This window comes from Glandiceps talaboti, chromosome 11 (assembly GCF_964340395.1).
Source record: "Glandiceps talaboti chromosome 11, keGlaTala1.1, whole genome shotgun sequence".
Taxonomy (NCBI): Eukaryota; Metazoa; Hemichordata; class Enteropneusta; family Spengelidae; genus Glandiceps; species Glandiceps talaboti.
In genome coordinates, this window is record NC_135559.1 from 11,012,036 (window position 1) to 11,033,486 (window position 21,451).

Below are 21,451 nucleotides of genomic sequence, written 5' to 3' on the forward strand. Positions count from 1 at the left end.
ATATTTGAGGTAAAATGCTTCACTTGCAGCTAGTTCAGGGTTAAAAACATTGTTATTATTATCGCATGACTCCGTGTTGGATCGATAGATTTACAGCGCAATTTGTGGGAAAAATGACTGGTACTTTATTCAAGGAAAAACTAGGGAGGGGACGTACTAGACTATAATGAAGTTATACTGCGAATTTCACGAGTTTATTTTACCCGGAATGTTGTCGAGTATCACTGTTATGTAGTCCCATGTATCACTCCTTACCCTTGGTTGTTATCATTGTAGCCATTCCAGACGGCAAAAAGGAAATTGAGAATACGCCCTCGCTCAAATTGGGTTATCATCACCTCATTGTATCGTGTCTTAAGAGCTTTGTCGTTTGATATTTTGTAGCTGTGTAAATCGGGGAGGTTTTTCACATTGTTCAGACATCAAGGAAAGCAGTAGTGCTCTATGATTAACTGGGTAACCTATACCATGTATACCCCCAAGGTACACACAGACAGGAAGGAGAGCGCGACAATGGCAAATTTTGGAAAGGCTTATTATCAAAGAGTGTGTATGAAAAATAACCGACTTACATGTACTCGTCTATATCATTTAACACCTATGAACCAAGATACAACATTTACATCTCATATCATCTGAAAGCACGTTGTCATAAAGTGTGGTGGCAGGTTTAGTAAAGTTTATTGGCCGGGGTCATCGACTTTAGGTTGATCGGTCAGAGTTCTAGTTGTTCACAAGATATGGAAATCAAACACATGTTTACTCGCATATCATACCAGTTCAACCTGTGACATCTGGGTGTGTGTTTATGACTCTTATTTCTCCAGTGATTGTGGTCCCTCCCCCACCCTAGCCTGTGTACTTTCGTGACACGTGTGTCCGAGAAACGAATTTCAAATCAATAAGATATATCGCGAAATATTAATTACTTGGCAAAGAACACTTTCGTTTTAGACGTTACCGTGGCAGTCGATTTCTACCTCGCGACTCAGTATGTCGTCTGCATACGTGCGTTCTCATCGTTTGTCAACTTTTTTTTTAATAATTTGTTTTTGTTTTTGTGATTTTGAAAAAAAGTTCGTCTATACTTATTATTGAAATTTGCAATTGTTACAACTTATCACTAGTTGCTTGCGATCTTAGTAGAACAACTACTCGTACCATTATAAGCCTAACTCGACCTCATATGACCGCTGATCTAAGATGACATGAATGAATTTCGCATAATATTTGCATAATATTTGCATAAAATTTCGTAGAACTTTTGAAGGCCGGGCTAAGTGAATTGAAATTCGGCCAGATGTGGTTGTTTGGAAGTTTTTAAAGGCTAGGGTTTCAATCCCGTGTTTCTCACATTAGTGTTATCTTCTAAGTGGAGTCATAAGGATTACATAGGATTATTCTTTTGCTCTGGACCTCTGAACCTTTCCTATAGTTTTGTCTGACGACCTACATTATAATCATTTTTCTAAGTGGGCCTTTAAAGAGAAATCGCGATTTATATGATTGCGCATAATAGTGGCATTACGTTTACAAGTTATTTGCATATACTGCATTGTTCGTATCGTTTAAAAACAAGTTTCTCAAGTTTCAGTCAAAGGTTGGTTTTAGAAGTCATCATATGATTTAGTCTTCCATTTTAATGGTTCGCTCTCGACGTGCATCGTGTTGTGGGTTATTTTTCTAAGGATCACATCAGTTCGGCTTTGAGGGAAAGAATTGATATACACAATAAGGTACGTGGTAGCACACTGTTTGTTGGCTTGTGTTAAAGTGGCCATATGGATGAGAATTGGGGTATTTATTTCGGATTTTTTATCTACAGGCCTCCTACTTTAAAAATTAATGTGAAACAACATAGACCAAGTCTGTGTTCATAACTCAATACATTGCAAAAAAGCCAAAATATGTGTAAAAAGTTTGTTATTGTACGTACAATAACAAATATTGATACACATAAGGACTTGACATATGTTGCTTCAAATTGTTTTTTCAAGTAGCAAGTATGATAAAATTAAAATTAAATTAAAAATCCAAAATAAATACTCAATCATCATCCATATGACCAATTTAAGTTTACGTAAGACTCTGAGTTAAAACGTACCATGCGTACCCTGTACACATACTGAGTGAAATTTTGTATCTGTTCTATATCTGTTATTCACTGTTTACAGGAGAAATGAAACCACCTTGGTGTTTAAATTTCACTCGAGGGACATGATGTTTTTGAAACGAAGATAGACAAACAGCTAAAATGATGTTCGGATGCGGTGTTTCACTCATAGGAGATTACATTTTTGACACATTTTGACATATTTCAACTCTAAGCTAACAATATCAGAGGCACAACAAACACAGTGCAGTAAATATAGGCTTCTAATGAAAACATAACACATGGACTTGGTGATTTTAATGGCTTCAATTGTTTAATTTCTAACTGATAATCAACATATCAACTTGACTACTTCTACAGCCCCACTCACTGTGCATATCACCTATGTAATTTTTTTTTTTTTTTTTTTTTGCATTAGTTGTCCGAGTGTGTGTAAAAATGTCATGTTACATGAGTGAAACACCAAACCAACATCATTTTTACTGTAAAGCATTGTCATTCTTGTTACGCTGCAGTAGAAACAGGCTTATACTGAAAACATTACACATGGACTGATATCGATTGTAATGGTTTCAATCGTTTACGTTCTCACTGATAATTAATATGGTAATTCGTCTACTTCTACGTCCCCACTGTGCTTGATACCTCCGCCACTTTGCATTTGAAGTTATCTATGGAAGTGTAAAAACACCGTGTCCTATGAGTCGAACCCACCAAGCACTTCTCCTGTAAGGGCGGATTGTCAAAGGTCACAGGGTTGAAATTATTTAAATAAATAGATTTCCATTTCAACCACAAATAGAGGTTCAAATGCTGAACATATCTTTCAATTAATAAGTCTATGTCTTGATAACAGTTCATGATCATTTGTCTGGATTGTTTGAAGGGATAAATTAATTGAGAAAATCTAAGTCTGTTATAATTTGGAAGTTCTTTGGAAAGAAATAACGATTGGTATCATTTCTTTAATACACTGTCGTTGGATGTTGTTTTCAGTAAGTCTGCACGTACGTACACGGTAATAAACCTTATATCGTATATCGCTTTATCAACAGGAAAAGTGTTTGTTGTATGTGTTAACAGGATGTCTGCTAAATACAAAGATGTGTTGCGGGTATGTATTTTGGAACAAATGTATATTGTTATTACACAACATCACTTCATATCCAGACATCCAGACAAGAACTTTTATATATATGTGTGTGTCAGTCGTGTGATGGCGCTATTTCGGTCTATGACCGATCAGACTCGAGGGTCAACGCGAAGTGTATTAGGGACGATCGCACAACCTCAACATACGAACATCGTTCGTTTAAGTCAACCCCCCCTCTCCCTAAACGAACGCTCACAGGTGCGACATCAAGCATTTAAATATGATGTAAAGGGTAGTGGTCACACCACTATGATCTATGTAAAACAAACACGTTAAAATACTACCAGAAACCAAACACCATACATGTATCTTACATTGGAAGTAATTTTTTTTATCAACTTATCAATATTTCAAATATTTCAATTTTTTTATCAACTTATCAATATTACAAAAACTACTATCATTGAAGGAGTGAAAGTTTTCCGTCGAAATTTGGTTAGAAGTGAAAAAATGAAATTCAGCAATCGCATTGACGCCAGACCTCCTCCCTAAACGAACAAATAAGCCCGCTTATTGAACTTGTATGACATTGTGCGATCGTCCCTTACACATCTGTGAAAAGGTATCACTGGTTTCTTGTCATAGAGACTAATAGGGATTTTCATTAACTAATTATTTTCATTTCAATTTTTGTACTGGAAGAAAATGAACAAATATTTCTCAACTTTTGCTTTAATAAACAAATTATATTGAAAGGGTTTCTAATTAATAGATTGGTTGATGGTTACTTAATTGATTGATTGATTGATTGATTGATTGATTGATTGATTGATTGGTTGGTTGGTTGGTTGGTTGGTTGGTTGGTTGGTTGGTTGATTGATTGATTGATTGACTTTATTTCATGTTTTATAGGCAATTGAGAAGCAAGGAACACGTTGTCTTCCCATGCATTACGTTATAAAAAATATTGTGATGCCAGGGGTATTTGGCAACGACGTGGATTTGATTATTGATGACGACGATGGCGAAAATTGTGTCGCTATCTCAAAAGTACCGACCCTGGCACCAACCCATGTAGGTCAACAAACAATTAGCGTGTGCAGTGCAGCATATGGGGAGCCAGTTAATGAAATATCGAGAGTGGCAAAGCTAAAAACTGTATTAAATGGTTGTGAAAGCCTGTGGAATGACCCCCAAGTGATGTTCGATTGTAGCAGGTATGAATTTGAAGCAATCGAAGAGGTGGCTTTGTCGAGAAGTTATAGACTAAAGGAAAAGGCAGTATTTTATCCTATGTATAAGCTAACTGAAATGGATGTCTTCAACAGCGAAATTGAAATAGCGGGTCCATTATTGCCCGGTTTTGAAATCCGTCCTCTAACGCCTGAACATGCAAGCTTTGTCGCTTCTAAATGGGAATATAGCTCACCTCTAACTGGGAGCGTTTTTTCAAAGTTTTTAAACCACCCTGACATTTTTCTTACATCAGCCGTCTATAGGAACTCTGAGAAACAACCTGTGTCTTGGGCTATGATACTGAGATATGGCGACATCGGAATGGAATACACTCTGCCGGCTTATCGAAGGAACGGTTTTATGAAAGCTGTAATTTGTAATTTAGTAAAAAAGATCACAGATAAATGTGAAATTCCGTATGTTTATATTAGTGATAGCAATCACCTGTCGAGGAAACTACACATAAAGCTCGGGTTCTGTCAAGTGGCGGACGGAGAACGCACATGGGTGGAGTTTTACAAGTCCTAAAGCTATAGCTAACATGATGTAGGCTTGGTGTTTCACTCAATCCATGTAACCATAGACCCGTTGGTGGAGGGTCTATGATGTAACATGACAATTAATACACACCCTCAGACAACTTTTAATTCAAAGGAAACATAGGTGCCATACACAGTGGAGTGGGGATGTAGAAGTAGTAAAGTTGAAATGTTGATTATCAGTTTGAAAATAAACAATTGCAGCCATTAAAATCATCATGTCTATGTGTAATGTTTTCATTAGAAGCCTGTTTTCACTGCAGTGTGAATGAATAGCAATGCTTATCAGTGTTCAATGTGATTGGGTAAATGATCCTGCTGTGTTTATTGTGTCTCTGTTATTGTTAGTCTAAGATGAAATATGTCTATCTTTATGTCGAAAACGTAATGTCCCATGAGTGAAACATCAAGCCTACATCATTTTATTTGTAAGATAACAATGCCAGTGACTTTATCTTACAACTTAAATGGTGTAGGCTTGGTGTTACGATCAAGTACCCAGTACATGAGTTACAGTCATGTACCCAGTATATTGAGTAAGTCAGTGTGTTTCCCAGTATGCTTCCCAGTATATTAGGTACAGTCGTCATATACCCAGTATATGAGTTACAGTCATGTACCCAGTGTATGAGTTAGTCAAGTACCCACTATATGAGTTACAGTCATGTACCCAGTGTATGAGTTACAGTCGTTTACCTAGGGTATGAGTTACAGTCGTATACCCAGTATATGAGTTACAGTCATGTACCCAGTGTATGAGTTAGTCATGTACCCAGCATATGAGTTACAGTCATGTACCCGGTGTATGAGTTTAATACAGTCAAGTACCCAGCATATGAGTTACAGTCATGTACCCAATGTAAGAGTTACAGTCATGTACCCAGTGTATGAGTTAGTCAAGTACCCAGTATATGAGTTACAGTCATGTACCAATGTAAGAGTGACAGTCATATACCCAGTGTATGAGTTACAGTCATGTACCCAGAGTATGAGTTACAGTCATGTACCCAATGTATGAGTTAGTCAAGTACCCAGTATATGAGTTACAGTCATGTACCCAGGTAAAGAAGAAAAGAATAATCCTGAGTAATCATCATATGGCTCCACTGCGAAGATGACATTAATGTGAGAAACATGGGATTGAAACCCTAGCCATTACAAACTTCCAAACAATCACAACTGGTCGAATTTCAATTCACTTTTAATAGCCCGGCCTTCAAAAGTTCTACGAAATTGTATACAAATATTATGCAAATATTATGCGAAGTTCATTCAGGTCATCTTAGATCAACGGTCATTATGAGATCGAGTTAGCTAATACTGGTACGAGTAGTTGTTCTACTAACATAACGAGCAACAAGTGATAAGTTGTAACAATTGCAAGTTTCAATAATAAGTGTAGACGAACTTTTTTTTCACAATCACAAAAAAATTAAAAAAGAAAAAAAAGTAGACGAACGATGAGAACGTACGTAAGCAGACGACATTCTGACGGAAGTCGCGAGGTAGAAATCGACTGCCACGTCAACGTCTTCAACGAAAGTGAAAATAAGACAAATCTTAATTAATATTTCGTTATATATCTTATTGATTTGAAATACGTTTCTCGGACACACGTGTCACGAAAGTACACAGGATAGGGAGTGACCACAATCACTGGAGAAATAAGAATAACAAACACACACGCAGATGTCCATCACAGTTTGAACAGGTACGATATGCGAGTAAACATGCGTTTGATTTTCATATCTTATGAACAACTCTGACCGATCAACCTAAAGTCGATGACCCCGGCCAATTATTAAACTTTACTAAACCTGCCACTACTTCATAACAAGAAAGATAGTACGAGATGAAGGTGTTGTATCTTGGTTCATATGTGTTAACAGATTTAGACGGGTCGAGTACAATGTCAGTGATTTTCATACACACTCTGATAATTACAATGATAACTAGTAAGGGTAAGGAGTGATACATGGGACTGCATAACAGTGATACTCGACAACATTCTGGGTAAAATAAACTCGTCAAATTGTTTTTCTCCAAGGTTCACGTACTTTGATGCCTTCCTCAGCTAGTTCATGAACAGAGTAATTTATATGTTTCAACTGGTTAACCTCAAATTTGGACTCAAAACTTGGAAAGGCGTACAGTTTGTTTGACGAGCTCTAGTTTTATCTTGGAAGTGAAGGAGTGTTGTGCATACCTAGCGCCTACCTGCTCCGTGTTATGGTATTTTACCAGCTTTTACACTATATGTATATTTAGGCTGGTTTGGGATAAACAGTATTTGTCATGTTTACTGGGCTCAAAAACGTCACTTTCGCCAACTCTGTAGATACCGATGCCGAAGTTACAAAAAATGTAGTCACAAAAAATGACAAATCCCGCGAAGAAGAGACCGGTTGTATACTTGGGAGAAGAATCATGGGTATGTAAACAATTATAGGAGCTTAACAAATGACCAAAACAGTGAGTGTGGAACAGACAAGGAATAAACATTTCATGAAGTTTACACTCAGCAGGTTAGTAAAAGCGACTTCCTAAGCACGCAATGCAGCTATATTACGGCGAATCAGATTTGAAGTTGTCAGAGAATGCGCATGCGTGTGTTGTTCCGGTTCCCCTCGTCACAAAACTCAAAGGACGTCTTTTCTGTACACTATCTTAATCCATTGAATCAGACTGTCTTCCTTTGAATGTCATCTGTAACTGACAAGTTTACAAACGATAAAAACAATAATATATCCATGATAGAAACAATAGGAATTGGACTAAGCTACAAATGAATAAATATATATTCTGTTCTCCAGTACTTTCTTAACGCGAGTAGATATATTTGCCGACGTTACTAACTAATATAATCAATGGTGAGTACAGTTTGGTCTGACATTTAATCTGACATAAAAATGGCACATGACTGTAACTCATATTATGGGTACTTGACTGTAACTCATACACTGGGTACATGACAGTAACCCATACACTGGGTACTTGACTGTAATTCATATATTGGGTACACGACTCTAACTCATACACTGGGTAAACGACTGTAACTCATATACTGGGTACTTGACTGTAATTCATATACTGGGTACACGACTGTAACTCATATACTGGGTACTTGACTAACTCATATGCTGGGTACATGACTAACTCATATACTGGGTACATGACTATAACTCATACACTGGGTACATGACAGTAACCCATACACTGGGTACATGACTGTAACTCATACACTGGGTACACGACTGTAACTCATATACTGGGTACTTGACTAACTCATATACTGGGTACATGGCTATAACTCATGTAATGGGTACTTGCCTAACTCATAAAGTGGGTACATGACTGTAACTCATATACTGGTTACTTGCCTAACTCATACACTGGTTACATGACTGTAACTCATATATTTGGTACATGACTGTAACTCATATACTGGGTACTTGACTAACTGCTACACTGGGTGCATGACTGAAATATGTACACTGGGTACATGACAGTAACCCAAACACTGAGTACATGACTGTAACTCATACACTGGGTACACGACTGTAACTCATATACTGGGTACATGATAGTAACTCATACACTGGGTACATGACAGTAACCCATACTCTGGGTCCATGATTGTAACTCATATACTGGGTACTTGACTAACTCATACACTGGATACATGACTGTAACTCATATACTGGGTACATGACTGTAACTCATACACTGGGTACAAGACTGTAACTCGTACACTGGGTACACGACAGTAACCCATACACTGGGTGCATCACAGTAACTCATACACTGGGTACATGACTGAAACTCATACACTGGGTACACGACTGTAACTCATATACTGGGTACTTGACTTACTCATATACTCATATACTTTTCCTATAGTTTTGTCTGACGACTTACATTTTAATCAATCTAAGTGGGCCTTTAAAGGCATCACTGCCTGTGCCTGGCACCCTATTTTGCATATGACTGACTATGTGTTTGGGGTGGAGAAGTTGTGGTGACTCACTGGGAAGTAATCACCAAAATACTAGTATAAACATTCCCTAGCTGGATTGTTAACACATGCAAATGTCGCACATTTTAATAATCCGGAGTGACACACAATCTAAACAGCTGTTTGCAGGAGCCCTTGTCTCATTTTGAAAGGTTTTTACGTTCTATGAAACAAACAAATTGATTTTCAACTAATTTGTGTACCATCAAGTTACCATCCTACGACATTCAAAAAACATTTGTACATGATTCATGAAAAAATGCTGAAAACAAGACCCAGAAGCTAGTGCTCTGTACAGCAGTTTGAATTTCCAGCATTTGCATAGATTAGCCATAATCCTCTTTATATAGGGCAGTTCTGTGTTTAAAGAGAAATCACCATTCATATGTGCATAATGTAGGCATTACATTTGCATGTTATTTGCATATACTGCATTGTTTGCATCGTTTAAAAACAAGGTTCTCAAGTTTCAGTCAAAGGTTGGTTTTGGAGGTCATGATCTGATTCAGTCTTCCCTTTTAATGGTTCGCTCTCGACGTACATCGTGTCGTGGGTTATTCTTCTAAGGATCACATCAGTTCGGCTTTGAAGGATAATAATTGATATACACAACAAGGTACGTGGTATCAGGCTGTTTGTTGGCTTGTATTAAAGGGGCCATAAGGTTGAGAATTGGGGTATTTATTTCGGATTTTTAGAATCTACAAAACAATTTTATCATGGCGCCCTACTTTAAAAAGTAATGTGAAACAACATAGACCAAGTCTGTGTTTATAACTCAATGCACTGCAAAAAGCCAAAATATGTGTAAAAAGTTCGTACCTACAATAACAAATATTGATACAAATAAGGACTTGACATATGTTCTTTCAAATTTCTTTTCAAGTAGCAAATATGATAAAATTGTTTTATAAATCCAAAATCCAAAATAAATACTCAATCATCCATCATCTATATGGTGATTTAATGCTTTTTTTTATTACGTAAGACTTAGAGTTAACTGTACACATACTGAGTGAAATTTTGTATCTGTTCTATATCTGTTATTCACAGTTTACAGGAGAAATGAAATGACCTTGGTGATTTAATTTCACTCGAGGGACATGATGTTTTTGACACGAAGATAGCCAAACAGCTAAAATGATGTTGATGTGGTGTTTCATTCATGGGACATTACGTTGTTGACATAGAGCTAGACATATTTCAACTCTAGACTGACAATAACAGAGACCTGATAAACACAGCAGGATCCTTTGGCCAATCACACTGAACAGTGATAAGCATTGCTATTCTTTCACAGTGCAGTAAAAACAGGTTTCTAATGAAAACATTACACATGGACTTGTTGATTTTAATGCTTTCAATTTTTTATAACTGATAATCAACATACCAACTTGACTACTTCTACATCTCCACTGGGCACGGCAACTATGTAATTGGTTTGTTTGTTTGTTTGTTTTATGCATTAGAAGTTATCTGAGTGTGAGTAAAAATATCATGTTACATGAGCGAAACGCTAAACCAACATCCTTTTAGCTGTAAAGCATTGTCATTCCTGTTACGCTGCAGTAGAATCAGGCTTATACTGAAAACATTACACATGGACTGGTTGTAATGGTTTCAGTCTCATGAATAATGGATATGGTATCATGTCTGCTTCTACATCCCCACTGTGCTTGATACCTCCGCCATTTTGCATTTGAAGTTACCTATGGAAGTGTAAAAACACCGTGTCCTATGAGCCTAACCCATCAAGCACTTCTCCTTTAAGGGCGGATTGTCAAAGATCACAGGATTGAAATTATTTAACAAATAGATTTCCATTTCAACCACAAATAATGGTTCAAATGCTGAACATATCTTTCAATTTATAAGTCGATGTTTTGACAACCGTTCATGACCATTTGCTTTGATCGTTTTAATTGAAAAAAAGCCACTTTTAATTTGGAAGTTCTCAGGAAGGAACTCACGATTGTTATCATTGCTTTAATACAGTACTGTCGTTGGATGTTGTTTCCTGTTAGTCTGCACGTACAAAGTAATGACCTCGACTATTATATCGTATTGCTTAATCAACAGGAACAGTATTTGTTATATATGTGTTAACAGGATGTCTGCTGAATACGAAGATGTGTTACACGTATGTATTGAAACAAATGTATATTACAACTATTGACATCAGACCATGGACGAACGGAACCTGTTACACCATCTGAATTGGATTAATAACACTTGGCACAGCATGTTGGAAGTACAGAGACTTGTATTATATTCCATTATTTGACAAGAAGAGTTTTATGGCCACTTTAGATATTCGTTCACGTTCACAAATATATTAGAAGATCTCCCAACATTTCATCATAAAGAAGCCATAAAACTGTTCTTATCAAACCATGAAATGTAATACAAGCCTCTGCTGTTCCAACCTGCTGTGCAAAGTGTTATTAATCCAATTCTTTTATTTACTTTCCTTGTTTGTAATAGAGTTCTGTTCGTCCATGGTCTGATGTCGGCAGTTGTATTAGTACGCAACATCACTTTTTATCCAGACATCCAGACAAGAACTTTAGATATACGTGTCAGTCGTGTGATGGCGCTATTTCGGTCTCTGACCGGTCAGACTCGCGGGTCAACGCGATATGTGTCTTTATAAGGACAAGTGTATTAGGGACGATTGCACAATGATTTCGCATAAAGCTCAACAAACGAACATCGTTCGTTTAGGTCAAAACCCCACCCCTCCCCCTAAACGAACGCTCACTGCATTTGTATAGGACGTAAAACTATGATGAAAACTGTAGGGTCACACCACTATGATTGATGTAAAACATGCATTTTAAACACTTTAAAATACTACCCATCACCATACGTGTAACTCACATTAGAAGTCAATTTTTTTTATCAACATTTCAATATTTCAGTAGAAGGAGTGAAAATTTTCCGTCGAAATTTGGTTAGAAGTGCGGAAATGAAGTTCAGCAATAACAATGATGCCAGACCACTAAACAAACAAACTTCGCTTATTGAATTTGTGTGACATTCTGCGATCGTCCCTTACACATCTGCATCTCAATCACTGGTTTCTTGTCATAGAGACAAATAGGGCTTTTCATTAACTAATTAATTTCATTTCAATTTTTGTATTAGAAGAAAACGAATAAATATTTCTTAAGTATTGCTTCTGATGAAAAGAAAATGAACAAATATTTCTTAAGTTGTGCTTCTAATAAAAAAAGACTATATTGCAAGGGGTTCAAATTAATTGATTGGTTGATGGTTAATTATTTGATATTGATTGATTGATTGATTGATTGATTGACTGACGGACTGATTGATTATTTGATTGGTTGATTGGTCGATTAATTGATTGATTGATTGGTTGACTGACTGATTGACTGACTGACTGATTGATTGATTGATTGATTGATTGATTGATTGTTTGACTTTATTTCATATTTAATAGGCAATTGAGAAGCAAGGAACACGTTGTCTTCCCATGCATCACATTATAAAGAATATTGTGATGACAGGTGTGTTTGACAACGACGTGGATTTGATGATTGATGACGACGATGGCGAAAATTGTGTCGCTATCTCAAAATTACCGACCCTGGCACCAACCCATGTAGGTCAACAAATAATTAGTGTGTGTAGTACAGCATATGGGGAGCTAGTTAATGAAATATCGAGAGTGGCAAAGCTAAAAACTGTATTAAATGGATGTGAAAGCCTGTGGAATGACCCACAAGTGATGTTCGATTGTAACAGGTATGAATTTGAAGCAATCGAAGAAGTGGCTTTGTCGAGAGGATATAGACTAAAGGAAAAGGCAGTATTTCATTCTATGTATAAGCTAAGTAATATGGATGCCTTCAACAATGAAAGCGAAATAGCGGGTCCATTATTGCCAGATTTTGAAATCCGTCCTCTAACGCCTGAACATGCAAGCTTTCTCGCTTCTAAATGGGAATATAGCTCACCTCTAACTGGGAGCGTTCTTTCAAAGTTTTTAAACCACCCTGACATTTTTCTTACATCAGCCGTTTATAGGAAATCTGCGAAACAGCCAGTGTCTTGGGCTATGATAACGAGATGTGGCGACATCGGAATGGAATACACTCTGCCGGCTTATCGAAGGAATGGTTTTATGAAAGCTGTAATTTGTAATTTAGTAAAAAAGATCACAGATAAATGTGAAACCCCGTATGTTTATATTAGTGATAGCAATCACCTGTCGCGGAAACTACACATACAGCTCGGGTTCTGTCAAGTGGCGGACGGAGAACGAACATGGGTGGAGTTTTACAAGTTCTAAAAGCTATAGCTGAAAGGATGTAGGCTTGGTTTTTCACTCAATCAATGTAAATATAGCCCCGTGGGTGGAGGGTCTGTGATGTAACATGACATTTAATACACACCCTCAGACAACTTCTAATGCAAAGGAAACAATTCCATAGGTGCTATACACAGTGGAGTGGGGATGTAGAAGTAGTCAAGTTGAAATGTTGATTACCAGTTTGAAAATAAACAATTGCAGCCATTAAAATCATCATGTCCATGTGTAATGTTTTCAATAGAAGCCTGTTTTACGGCACTGTGAAAAAATAGCCACGCTCATCACTGTTCAATGTGATTGGGCAACTTTAGGATCCTGCAGCTGTGTATATTCTTTTCCTGTTATTAGTCTAGAGTTGAAATATGTCTACCTTTTTGTCGAAAACGGAATGTCCCATGAGTGAAACACCAAGCCTACAACATTGCAGTTGTAGGATAACAATGCCAATGGCTTCATCTTACAATTAAAATGTTGTAGGCTTGGTGTTACGATCAAGCACCCAGTACATGGGTGGAGTTTTACAAGTACCCAGTATATGAGTTACAGTCATGTGCCCAGTGTATGAGTTACAGTCGTGTACCCAGTGTATGAGTTACATTCATGTATCCAGTGTATAAGTTACAGTCATGTACCCAGTGTACATATTTCAGTGAAGTACCCAGTATATGAGTAACAGTCGTGTACCCAGTGTATATATTATTAGTCATGTACCCAGTATATGAGTAACAGTCATGTACCCAGTGTATATTACAGCAAATATATGAGATTCAGCTATGTAATCAGTAGCCTTGCTGCTAGACGTTCGGGCTTTCTTCTGATACGATAAGCGAACGAAGTTCGCAGTGAGGGCTTGCCCGAACTTTGTGGTTCCGTCCTCGATAGTTTCGATTAAAAAGAAACACACACTGTTCTCTAAAACTAAACGGTCGCCAAGGAACAATGTTTTACAAGAATACTATAAAACGTACAGAAACATTTTAACACGTGTCATGAGAGCTGCTAAGAGACGTCATTTCTATAATAAATTCACTTCTGTAGCGGGTAATTCTTCCAAAACCTGGAAAGTTATTAATGACATTTTAAATAGAAATGTGAACAAGAATTCTACACCAAATAAGTTGCATTAGCCAGACAGGAATGAGATCGAAACAGACCCTACAAAAATAGCTAACACTTTTTGTGATTTTTTTTACAAATATTGGTCCTAACTTAGCATCTAACATATCGTCCGATATCGATTTTGAACAGTTCGTAACAGGAAATTACAACAACTCTTTCTTTTTTAGACCAGTTGTTGCTGAAGATATTGCAGAAGAATTACTGTCCCTTGACACAAACAAAGCGTCTGGTTACGATCTCATCCATCCCTTGTTGGCCAAGCATGCAGCTAATCACATTTCTAGTCCCCTTTCGCATAATATTAATATGTCACTTACCAAAGGAATGTTTCCCGAGGCACTTAAGTTTGCAAAAGTTACACCATTGTATAAGAAGGGGTCCCCTCTTAACGTTGGGAATTACAGACCTATTTCAGTACTACCCGTTTTCAGCAAAATTTTCGAAATTATCGTTAATAAGCAAATTGTTTCCTATTTAGACAAATTCAACATCCTATCAGATATTCAGTATGGTTTTCGCAAACGCTACAGCACTAAATTGGCCCTTGTCGACATTGTCGCAGAATTAACTAATACGATGGACAATGGAAATACAACCTTTGGAATATTTATCGATTTCAAGAAAGCTATGATCAGAGACTGTAGAGTAGATAAGGTGCCGAAACCCGGGATCCTGGAAGCTGAGAAGTTCAAAGGTCACCTCGAAGAAGCTCTCCCAAGAAGACGCTGACTGATGCCAGCCTAGAAGAAACTCTCCCAGAAGACACTGACTGATGCCAGCCTAGAAGAAACTCTCCCAGAAGACACTGACTGGTGCCAGCCTAGAAGAAACTCTCCCAGAAGACGCTGACTGATGCCAGCCTAGAAGAAGCTCTCCCAGAAGATACTGACTGGTGCGTGCAGCTGAGAAGAAGAAGAAGCTCTCCCAGAAGATACTCGCCTAGAAGACGCTGTGTAAAGAAAACTAGTAGACAAGCTTTGCATAGACTGGTGAGTGAACTCCAAGAATCTTGGTGAGTACTGAATTTCTACAAACTCTACTCCCCGGGGACAAGATGTCACTCTCATATATGAAGGGACTGAGAACCAGATACAGAAACTTACTTGGGAAGGAAACAGATAAAGCAGATGCCCTTCTGAAGCGATATGTGCCCGATGATGAATTAAAGGGGGCACTATGGAAAGTCAATGCAGTAACTATGAAAATAAAAGATTACTTAGAGAAATTTGAAGAAACAAATGAAAAATTGTCACTACTTATTGAAGATAAGGGATCTGAAGAGGAAAAAAGGGGGTTTGAAGAAGAAGAAGAAACTAAAACTAGTGTAATGATAGCAGAAATAACAGAATGTTTGGGTGAATTGTCGGCATTTGAAAGACAGTTACAAGAAAGAAAGGAAGAATGCCAGCCAGGTATCACTAAACAATTGGAATCTATGTTTGAACTTCAAACTCAAATGCAGACACAAACTAAACTACTTCTTGAAGCTCAGCAACAAGCAAATTTGTCACCCCACCATACAAGTCAACATTCTCCCAGTAGTAATTCAGCAAACGTGAAACTTCCCAAACTCGAAATAACGTCATTTAATGGGGATATACTTAAATGGATTGAATTTTGGGACTCCTTTGCATCAGCTGTACATTACAATACTAGCCTTTCACCGATTGATAAGTTCAACTACCTGAGAAGTAAACTCACCGGTGAAGCATTGAACTCATTGTCTGGATTAACTCTTTCGAATGAAAACTACGAGATAGCGGTCACTATTCTTAAAGAAAGATTTGGGGATGAACAAACAGTAATTAATACTCATTATACAAGCTTAATGGATCTATCTCCATCTCCGAACCAGTTGACTAGATTACGTTCCTTACATGATACACTAGAGAGACACTTGAGAAGTTTAGAAGCCCTTGGTCAAAACGTAAATCAGGAAATTTTCATTTCAATGATTACATCAAAACTACCCAAGGAAGTACTTTTACAGTTAGAGATGCAGAAAGGTGCAGATAGTAGGTGGACAGTAATAAAGTTAAGAAAACTGTTTGAGTTGTACATTACAGCCCGAGAATCCGCTGAACGCCAGTCAACTGCTGCAGCTACCCCTGGTACATATGAAAGAAAGTCAATGAATGTAACACATTATGGTACCAAACCGTACAGCAGACATTTGAGAACTTCAACTGAAGCATTGGTAGTTGGTGCAGAACAAGAACCAAGGTATAAGCAAGCTCCTAAGAAGGTATGTCGATTCTGTAATAAAGCTCACTGGAGCGATGAGTGTCAAGAATACCCCACGGTAGAAGATAGAAAGGAGAGAATAAAGGGAAGTTGTTATATTTGCCTGAAGAAAGGACATATGATCAGAGACTGTAGAGTAGATAAAGCCTGTAGACATTGTCATCAAAGAAGAAATCATCATCGAAGTCTATGCCCATTAAGATTTTCAACAGGTAAAAGAGAATCATCTCGTCCCATAGCAGAACCGACTTTTGATGATGGCGAACCTAGACAAGAAAGGGCACTGATGGCAGCAGGAGAAGTGGTCTTGATGCAGACAGCAACGGCAAGTATCAGAAAACCAAATTCTCCACGAGACTCTAAGAACGTTAGATTATTGTTAGATACTGGTAGTCACAGATCTTATATCACAGAAACTTTGGCAAGACAGTTAAATTTAAAGCCAGATAGAATTGAAGAAATACCCATAGTTACATTTGGTAGTGACAAGGCGAAGATAGTGAAGACCTCACTTACTAAACTACAACTTAAACTAAGAGATGGAACATTTCTAACTATGACTGTTAATATAGTACCCAAGATAACGGGAACAATACACAGAATGCCATTAAGTATTGAGACGTGTACAAACTGGGGTTTCCTTTGGAGAGGTATCCCTCTAGCCGATGATATACCTACAAAGGTTGAGACGTCAACTATAGAGCTACTGATAGGGAATGACTATTATCTAGATTTGATTCTTCCAGAGAAGATAAAGGTTCATGCTGGTCTACATCTCCTTGGATCAAGACTTGGTTGGCTATTGGCTGGTCGAACAAGTGGTGAAGTAAGCAACTCAAGTGAGCCTAGCATGCTGATTCTACCCATGGGCAACACGCTTGGGCCAGATTATAATACGATCATCACGAGTAAAGACAGATCACTACCAACCAAACCAAACTTGGAAGACTTCTGGAATCTGGAGACGATTGGCATAAAAGACTCCTATCAAGACTACTTGGAAGATGATAAAGCTCTCCAGACATTTAATCAGACAGTTACACAAAGGGAAAGAAGATACTATGTAAAATGGCCATGGAAGGACGAAGAGGTAGAATTACCAGAGAACTATAACTTGGCATATGGTCGTCTCAAGACACTACTCAGAAGGTTAGTCCAGAATCCAGATTTACTTAAGAAATACAATGGTATTATTGAAGAACAAGAATCACGAGGTATCATAGAGAGGGTCACAGAAGAAACAGAAGAGGGTAGTAGAAAACACTACATTCCACATCATCCAGTGGTAAATCCTACTAAGGCAACAACTAAAGTTAGAGTGGTGTATGATGCTTCCGCTAAGACTAAGAGAAATCAGAAAAGTCTAAATGAATGTCTGTATCGTGGTCCAGTAATACTGCAGGACTTGTGTGGATTACTACTTAGATTTAGATTGCATCCTGTTGCATTTGCTGCTGATATTGAGAAAGCCTTCCTACAAGTGGGATTAGATATTGAAGAAAGAGATGTTACTAGATTTCTATGGTTGAAAGACCCAAATGATACTAATTTAATTGGAAATCTACAAGTATACAGGTTTTGCAGAGTACCGTTTGGAGTGATATCCAGTCCTTTCCTGCTTGGTGCTACTATCACATATCATTTGAATCAAGTTGGAAGTCCTGTAGCTGAAAGGATCAGAAGAGACCTGTATGTAGACAACATTATAACTGGTACTAGTAGTGAGAATAAAGCCAAAGAGTTCTACACCGAAGCTAAAGATATCTTCAAGGAAGCATCAATGAATCTACGGGAGTGGATCTCAAACTCAGACACATTCCTGAACTCTATTCCAAATGGTGACCAGGCAAAGGGTGTAAAGGTCAAGGTTCTTGGTACTTCATGGGATACGAAGAAAGATACAATAATTATCAGTGGTATGGAACCAGAAACATTCTCCAACTGTTCAACAAAGAGAGAGGTACTGAAAGCTATTTCTTCAATATTCGACCCATTAGGTTTATACACCCCAGTTACTATCCAGGCCAAAATCTTCGTACAGAACTTATGGAGAGAAAACTTAGATTGGGATGAAGAACTCGACACAGAGAAGATATCACAGTGGCATAAGATAAGTAAAGAACTGAAACTGCTACAAACTCATGAAATTCCACGTTTTGTAGGATTAAGTCAAACTGAGGAAGAAGTTACTTACAAACTTTACTGCTTCTGTGATGCATCGATTCATGCATATGCAACAGCTGTTTACTTGTGTATTGAAACGGAAACTTCATGTAAGGTTCAACTGATATTCTCAAAGTCTCGACTTAGTCCATTGAAGGGGATAAGCCTGCCAAGACTTGAATTACTGGGTGTTTTGATTGGAGTAAGAGTCATCCAATTTCTGCAAAAGGAACTTGAAATTCCGATATCACAGAAAGTAATATGGAGCGATTCCCAGTGTGTATTGTATTGGATCAATACAAGGAAACCACTGTCAGTATTTGTAGAGAATAGAGTACAAGAAATCAAGTCACACAGAAACATTAACTTTCGATATGTAGCAACTAAAGATAACCCAGCTGATTTGGCAACCAGAGGGAAGACACTTAGAGAACTTAAAGACAGAGAAGAATGGTGGCAAGGTCCAGCATGGCTAACTACTCGACAAAAGATGTGGCCAACATGGAATACTACAGAAATTAATGGAGAAACTTTGGAAGCCGCTGAGACAGAAGTTAAAGGACCAAAGGTACTGTATGAAACTGGACTTGTGTCTGGGGAGGCACCTGCGGTTACGGAGAATACTTGTACACCATTTGATATCAATGTAAACAACTACTCGTCACTTACAAAACTCATCAGAGTAACAGCGTGGGCTGTGAGATTCGTAAACTTGTTAAGAAGTAAAAGAAGAAATAGTTCACTCACACCTGAGGAGTTAAGAGAAGCAAAACTAATGTGGGAACTTCATATTCAGCAAAGAAACTTTCCTGAAGTAGTGCAAGCCCTGAAGAACAAGAAGAAGAAGAAGAATAACTTAATAATACAACTTGGGTTACAGTTGGACGGAGATGGTGTCATCAGATGTCATGGAAGACTATCAAATGCAGAACTAACAGAAGGAGCAAGACAACCAAAACTACTGCCAAAGAAGAATCCATTCACCAACCTTGTAATTACCAGTCATCACAAGAAGATACTTCATTCTGGCATCTCTCAAACTCTGGCTCAGATTCGTCATGAATACTGGATTCCACACGGACGCTCTGAGGTAAGAAGAATCCTTCAAAAGTGCATGGTTTGTAATAAAGCTGAAGGTGGACCATTTAAGATGCCAGCAATGCCTCCTTGGCCAAGAACTAGAGTTTCACAGTCAACACCATTTACTTACACGGGACTTGACTACCTTGGGCCAATGTATATCAAGGACAACACAGAAATATGTAAAGTGTGGATATGTCTGTTTACTTGTTTGGCAGTCAGAGCAATTCACATGGAAATAATTAGAGACTTGTCGACTGACCAATTCCTGTTATGTCTACGAAGATTTATTGCAAGGTATGGAACACCAAAGGAGGTGACTTCAGACAATGCTCCTCAATTTAAATTGGCGAAGACTACTGCAGACAAACTATGGAGAGATGTGACCGTTGATCCTGATGTCAAAAGTTATGTAGCTGACCAAGGTATCAAATGGAACTTCATAGTAGAACTAGCTCCATGGATGGGTGGTTTCTACGAACGATTAGTTGGATTGGTGAAGAGACCTCTCCGAAAGTCAATTGGAAAGGTATGTTTAACCTATGATCAATTGCAGACTATACTGGTAGAAGTTACAGCAGTGGTAAATTCACGACCCCTGGTGTATATAGGAGATGATATAAACTCTGGAATTACTTTGACACCGTCACATTTTCTTACAATGAATCCAAGAATTGGTATTCCTGTAATCGACGATGATGGTGAAGACTATACTTATCATACAACTCCAAGTTCAACAGAGAAGTTACTTCAAATATGGAAAAGAGGACAGCGATATTTGAACCAGTTTTGGAAACTTTGGAAAGAAGATTATTTGTTAAGTTTGAGAGAAAGAACCAGAACTTTATTGACAGAACAAAGAATTCAAGCTCACACCAAAGCAAATGTTGGCGATGTGGTACTTATCAAAGACAATTTACCACGTGGTGCTTGGAAATTGGGAAAAATCACATATCTTATCCCTAGCAGAGATGGTGAGGTGAGGGCAGCAAAAGTAAAGCTACCCTCTCAGAAGATTATCAATCGTCCACTGAAGTTGTTATATCCCATCGAGTGTCCTGATGTTCCTGAGCAGAAGACTACAACACAAGATGATGATCTATTGCAGAAGAAAGATATATTATCTATACCAAGGCCAATGCGTCATGCTGCTATGGAAGCCAGGAAGAAGATGAAGCATTATATTAACTTGGTGGATAATCCGGATTAATTTCTACCCGTCTGGGGAGTGTCGCGATGAGCCAATTATGTTAATTCCTAAAGTATGCAAATCAAACTGATTATATATTCAATTACTAAATTACAGCAAATTCATCGCGATCGATTGATTGATTTAGACACTTTCATATTATTTCATATTTGTTATATATTACTGTAACTCGGAATAGACTATTATATATATTTTTGGATATTTGAACAGTATCAGCAAACAAAGACACTGAACTCCTAGTAACTGCACATACAGTTTGTGCACACCTTATATTTATATGTTGAGATGTAACTTCAAGTAGCG

General features: G+C 37.8%; 2 protein-coding genes and 1 long non-coding RNA gene across 3 annotated transcripts; all 3 read left to right on the forward strand.

Annotated features, from left to right (window-relative positions):
* The first annotated feature begins 1,625 nt into the window (after positions 1-1,625).
* LOC144442804 (uncharacterized) lies at positions 1,626-5,180 on the forward strand. The gene is made up of 3 exons (XM_078132178.1): positions 1,626-1,736; positions 3,169-3,227; positions 4,119-5,180. The coding sequence occupies exons 2-3, from the start codon at positions 3,198-3,200 to the stop codon at positions 4,968-4,970; spliced, it is 882 nt and encodes a 293-aa protein (XP_077988304.1). The 5' UTR covers positions 1,626-1,736; positions 3,169-3,197; the 3' UTR covers positions 4,971-5,180.
* Positions 5,181-9,548: 4,368 nt separating this feature from the next.
* LOC144441936 (uncharacterized) lies at positions 9,549-12,657 on the forward strand. Its single transcript, XR_013481591.1, has 3 exons — positions 9,549-9,612; positions 11,076-11,136; positions 12,460-12,657. It is a non-coding gene; the product is annotated as an uncharacterized LOC144441936 (long non-coding RNA).
* Positions 12,658-17,005: 4,348 nt separating this feature from the next.
* On the forward strand, positions 17,006-21,148 carry LOC144442016 (uncharacterized). Its single transcript, XM_078131288.1, has one exon. The coding sequence runs from the start codon at positions 17,006-17,008 to the stop codon at positions 21,146-21,148; it is 4,143 nt and encodes a 1,380-aa protein (XP_077987414.1).
* Positions 21,149-21,451: the final 303 nt, after the last annotated feature.